This window comes from Pristiophorus japonicus, chromosome 20 (assembly GCF_044704955.1).
Source record: "Pristiophorus japonicus isolate sPriJap1 chromosome 20, sPriJap1.hap1, whole genome shotgun sequence".
NCBI classification, from domain to species: Eukaryota; Metazoa; Chordata; class Chondrichthyes; family Pristiophoridae; genus Pristiophorus; species Pristiophorus japonicus.
In genome coordinates, this window is record NC_091996.1 from 16,092,747 (window position 1) to 16,098,746 (window position 6,000).

Sequence of the window (6,000 nt, forward strand, 5' to 3'; positions counted from 1 at the left end):
GAAAACCCTCAGAAGAAATTTCTCCTCAACTCAGTTTTAAAAGGGCGGCCCCTTATTCTGAAACTATGCCCCCTAATTCTAGATTCCCCCATGAGGGGAAACATCCTCTCTGCATCTGCCTTGTCGAGCCCTCTCAGTATCTCAATAAGGTCACCTCTGATTCTTCCAAAATCCAATGAATCTAGGCCCAACCTACTCAAACTTTCCTCATATATTTCAACCCCTTCATCTCAGGAATCAATCTAGTGAACCTTCTCTGAACTGCCTCCAATGCAAGTATATCCCTCCTTAGACATGGAGACTAAAACTGTACGCAGTACTCTAGGTGTGGCCTCACCAATACCCTGTACAGTTGTAGCAGGACTTCTCTGCTTTTATTTACACTCTATCCCCCTTGCAATAAAGGCCAACATTCCAGTTGCCTTCCTGAATACTTGCTATACCTGCATACTAACTTTTTGTGTTTCATGCACAAGGACCCCCAGGTCCCTCTGTGCTGCAGCATTTTGTAATTTCTCCCCATTTAAATTATAATTTGCTTTTTAATTTTTCCTGCCAAAGTGGATAACCTTACACTTTCCCATGTTATATTCCATCTGACAAATGTTTTCCCACTCACTTGCCTGTCTATATCCATTTGCAGATGCCTTGTGTTCTCCTCACAACTTGCTTTCCCGCCCATCTTTGTATCATCAGCAAACTTGACTACATTACACTCAGTCCCTTCATCCAAGCCATTAATATAGATTGTAAATAGTTGAGGCCCCAGCACCGATCCCAGTGGCACCCACTAGTCACTGTTTGCCAACCTGAAAATGACCCATTTATCCCGACTCTCTGTTTCCTGTTAGTTAGCCAATCCTCTATCTATGCTAATATCTTATCTTGTGCAGTAACCTTTTGTGTGACACCTTATCGAATGCTTTCTGGAAATCCAAATATACGACATCAACTGGTTCTCCTTTATCCACCCTACTCGTTACATCCTCAAAGAATTTCAGCAAATTTGTCAAACATGATTTCCCTTTCAAAAACCATGCTGACTCTGCTTGACTGCATTATGATTTTCCAAATGTCCTGCTACTGCTTCCTTAATAATGGACTCCAGCATTTTCCCAATGACAAATGTTAGGCTAACTGGTCTATAGTTTCCTGCTTTCTTTCTGCCTCCTTTTTTAAATAGGGACGTTACATTTGCGGTTTTCCAATCCGCTGGGAATTTTGGTAAATTACAACCAATGCATCCACTATCTCTGCAGCCACTTCTTTTAAGACCCTAGGATGCAGGCCATCAGTTCCAGGGGACTTGTCCACCTTTAGTCCCATTATTTTACCGAGTATTTTTTCTTTAGTGATAGTGATTGCTTTAAGTTCCTCTCTCCCTTTAGCCCCTTGATTATCCATTATTGGGATGCTTTTAGTGTCTTCTACCGTGAAGACTGATACAAAATATTTGTTCAAAATCTCTGCCATTTCCCTGTTCCCCATTATTAATTCCCCAGGCTCATCGTCTAAGGGACCAACATTTACTTCAGCCCCTCTCTTCCTTCTTATATACACTTCAAACAGTCTTTGTCTGGAAGCATTTTGAGATGTTTCTCACAGGTGTGATGGGTGCAGTGTGAATGCAAGGCTTTCTTTTCTCGACCCCCTGTTCACTTTCCGTCCCATCACCCCTCCAGATCAAGGCTGAAGATTACCCATTGGTAAAAGGGCCAGGAGCTTAAGTTTGAAATGAGGAACTGATGACACAAGAATGTGGATCTCTGGTGTCGACATGTCTCTGAAGGTTGGCTCTGTATTGAAGAGCTGTGTCCCCAGAGAGCACAGGTATCCACGGTCAACAGTACATCACCAATGGAAAATCGGCTTGCATTTCTATAGCGCCTTTCACGATCTCAGGACATCCCAAAACACTTCACAGCCAATGGAGTACTTTTGAAGTGCGGTCACTGTCGCAATGTAGAAAATGTGGCAACCAAGTTGCGCACAGCAAGCTCCCATCCTTAGACTTTACTTGGAGGGCACAACAGGTTGAGCCATTTTCTGATTCCATCCTTCCTTACGATGGGAATGGAGAGCCTCCTCTCCTTGTTCACGTCACATCAGGAGGAGGGTTGTACCCCAGTTAGTTATCACTGTTTCTGCAGACAGGGACAACCACCTCAGGGCACGCTCTTGCTCAGCCTCCAGGCACAGCGGTAAACAGATGCCTGATGTCCTCAGCCCACCACTACAAACAAACTATGCTGTAGTTATGTTACTGACCTATCTGGGTCTTCGAATACCCCCCCACCAACCACACACAAGTCTCCCTCCCAACACCAACAGCCAGAATACTGACGAAGGGTCACAGAGCCGAAACGTTAACTCTGTTTTTCTCTCCACAGATGCTGCCTGACCCGCTGAGATTTCCAGCATTCTCTGTTTTTATTTCAGATTCCAGCATCTGCAGTATTTTGCTTTTGTGCCAGAATGCTGAAGTTGTGTTTGTGCTTTCTGAGCAGCTGGCAATGCGCAAATCATCGCATCTGCTGCTGTTTGAGGTTTGCTGCAGATGATAAAGTGAAAGAACTTGCACTGATTTACAACCTTTTGATGTACGGTCTCTGCTGTAATATAGAAAATGCACCATCAAGGTCCCACAAACAGCTGTGAGATAAATGACCAAATCATCTTTTCATATCAGTTGTTCGAGGCATAAATATTGTCCAGGACACTATGGAGCCTTCCTATGCTCTTCTTTGCATAGTGTCATGGGATCATTTACATCCACTTGAGGGGGCAGACGGGGCCTCGGTTTCAACATCAACAACAACCTGTATATAGCGCCTTTAATGTAGTGAAACGTCCCAAAGCGCTTCATAGAAGTATTATCTGATAAAAAAATTTGACACCGAGCGCATAAGTAGAAATTAGCACAGGTGATTAAAAGCTTGGTCAAAGAGGTAGATTTTAAGGAGCGTTGTAAAGGAGGAAAGAGAGGTAGAGAGGCGGAGAGGTTTAGGGAGGGAGTTCCAGAGCTTGGGGCCCAGGCAGCTGAAGGCACGGCCACCAATGGTGGAGTGATTATAATCAGGGATGCTCAGGAGGGCAGAATTAGAGGAGCGCAGACATCTCGGAGGATTGTGGGGCTGGAGGAGATTACAGAGATAGGGAGGAGCGAGGCCATGGAAGGATTTGAAAACAAGGATGAGAATTTTGAACACCGTAAAAGACGGCACCTCCGACAGTGCAGCACTCCCTCAGCACTGCACTGGGAGTGTTAGCCTGGATTATGCACTGATCTCTGGAGCAGGGCTTGAACCCACGACCTTCTGCCTCAGATGAGGGGGAGGGGGAAGTTCTAGCACCGAGCCATGGCTGATGGTTGTGTAATAGCGCTGGCGACTCTCAGGGAGTGCTGCTTTTTCAGTGTGGTTTATTTTATTATTGCTTGCACATCCCACACAAGAAATGTCATAAAGACGCAATTTTCAAGCCTCGTACAATTTTAGATTTCTCTTTAATCGCACGTATCGACGCCTTAAAGTCACAGGACTTGTAACCACAGCTGTCAGCGACACACCTGCAGTGCACAGAATGTTTGCTGTGGGGGCCCGTCATTCATGGGCAGTTTTTAAAAACATAAAACAGAGCAAATAGGGGAAACGGAGAGACATCAATAAATTCACAGCATCTGCCTTTCTAATCTGAGCAATTCTGAACAGCGCACTGCATCTTTAAGCTAGTGTCGCTCAAGGTCGTGATAAGGTTGAAAGCAGCGTGCACCCATCCTGTGCAGACTCGCTCTCTCAGCCCTCCTCACCCTCTCCATCAGGAACCCTCACAAACTGACGGCCAACATCTCCCTCCTCCCTCACCCCCTCCCCCCAACGCGACACCAAGGCAGCGACTGAAGTTTGTTTGTAAGGAATTCAAAACACAACCAGCTTCCAACATCTGCTACATATTTCACTTCAAATTAATCTAATCGAATTTAAAAAGAACCCTGCTTTCCTGTAATCTGACCTGTCTCAATTCAGCCCCTCACACACATTCATTCCGTCATCTCTCGATGTTATGTCTTTTCAGTTTGAAAATATTTCTTCACAATTCCCCATTTTCCTTAAATCAAATTCTTTTTTTTCCTCTTCCAGATTTCCCTCTTCATATTTTTCTGTCCCCGTTCCTTCAAATGTTTTATGACCTTAAAGGGGCACTAGGTATTTTTTGTAAAAATTACTCTCTGCTCCCCCCAGCAAGGAGTTTACAGACACAAAGACAGTGTGCATCGGCTCACTGACCGCCCCCAGTCTAGTGCCGAGTTACTAATCTCAGCCAGCAGCCCACAGCTTGGGAAAGGGCGACATTACACACGGCTCCTGCTCCTGGGTGATATCAAAAGACCCCCCAAGCGGGAAGCGAGTATGTACGAGTTCTCCACCCTCCAGTCAAACTACCTGCCGGTGCGGTTACTTGAAGGACAGCCACAGAAGCAGCAAGTGATCGGGTGAACAATGTCCCTGGCAGCACAACCCAGCCCAAGGAGTCAACACCTTCAGGGGGGAAGAGAGAATTTCATCAATCCTTCAGCTTACAGTTTAATGTCAAACAACATATTCTGCTGAAGCAGATTTTTTTGATTGCGGGCACTTTTCAGAATGTGCTTTGTAAAGGATGGGGGGAACGCTTCTAGTTTGAAATCTGTCTCCAATCATTCTCAGACCAGTCTGATCTCACCCTGCCTTGGAATGAATCCATGCTTTCGGAGGGGGGGGGGGGGGGGTCGTGGAGAGAAAACAGGAGAAGTAACCTGAGGGGGACAGGAAAACAGAGAGGGCAGAGAGACAATATATCAATCTCATCCTGAAACACGGCACTCCCATGGGCATTCTCCCTCCCCAACACCCTTACCTGTTCCCGCATTATTCTCCCTTTCGCTCTGACTCACTCTCTCTCACAACCTCACCCTCCCTCCTTCTCTCACCCTCCCTCACCGTCTCTCACCCTCCCTCCCCCACCTCTCTCACTCTCAACCCCTCCTCTCTCTCTATGTCACTCTCCCTCTCTCTCACCGTCTTTCCCTCACCTTCTTTCCCTCACTCACCCTCTCTCGATTTGTCACTCTCCTGCCCTCTCACCTTCCTTCTCACTCCCTCTCTCTCCCACCCTCCATCTGTCACTCACTCTCTCACCCTTCCTCCCTCTCCCTCCCTCTATCTGTCACTCTCCCTCCCTCACTCTCTCTCCCTCTCGCTCCCATCATCTGTCACTCTTTGTTTCTCCCTCACTCTCTCACCTGCCCTCTCGCTCTCCTTCCCTCTCTCTCCCACCTTCCTTCTGTCACTCACTCTCTCACCCTTCCTCCCTCTCCCTCCCTCTCTCCCCCACCCTCAATCTGTCACTCTCCCTCTCTCACTCTCCCTCCCCCACCCTCCATCTGTCACTCTCACTGTCTCTCTCACTCTCTCAACTGCCCTCTCCCTCTCCCCCTCTCTCACTCACCTGGGTCATGGAAGGGCACCAAGGCGAAGTTGGACACGGGAGTGCCGGCTGTGGCCAGGGTGTTCTCCAGGATTTTCGCCGCTCCCTCCATGACCTGCACCAGGTCGTCGTACATGGAGCCGGTCACATCAAAGACGAAGGCGAGGGTGGAGGCTCCTCGCCAGCCGGGATCGGCTGCCAGCAGCGGGAGCGAGCACAGGGACAGGAGGCAGAGCCGCAGAGACATGGGGAAAGGGCTGGGAAAAGGCTGGGAATGCCGGGCTGGTCCAGGGGGAGCGGGCATTATTCCCACCTCAACCCACTGCTTCTCCCAGCCTCATCCAGACTGGCACAGCCGCTCACTGCCAACCAACGGGACGCTGCCACTGAACGCCGGCGCCGCCAAACCTCCCACAACAAACTGAGCAAAGTTGCCTAAACTCCGCCAAACTTTCCCCACTGGTCCCAGAGCCGCCGCGCCGCGGTCCTAACGCCCGCCTGCTTGATGCTCTGCCTGAGTGGGGAATGAATGGT

General features: G+C 48.3%; 1 protein-coding gene across 1 annotated transcript in view; it reads right to left on the bottom strand.

The window, feature by feature from the left end:
- Positions 1-5,713, bottom strand: part of LOC139233090 (hemicentin-1-like) — a 530,358-nt gene extending 524,645 nt beyond the window's left edge. Inside the window, exon 1 of the mRNA XM_070863608.1 lies at positions 5,488-5,713. Within this exon, the coding sequence (XP_070719709.1) occupies positions 5,488-5,713 (226 nt within the window). The remainder of the gene's footprint in view (positions 1-5,487) is intronic.
- Positions 5,714-6,000: the final 287 nt, after the last annotated feature.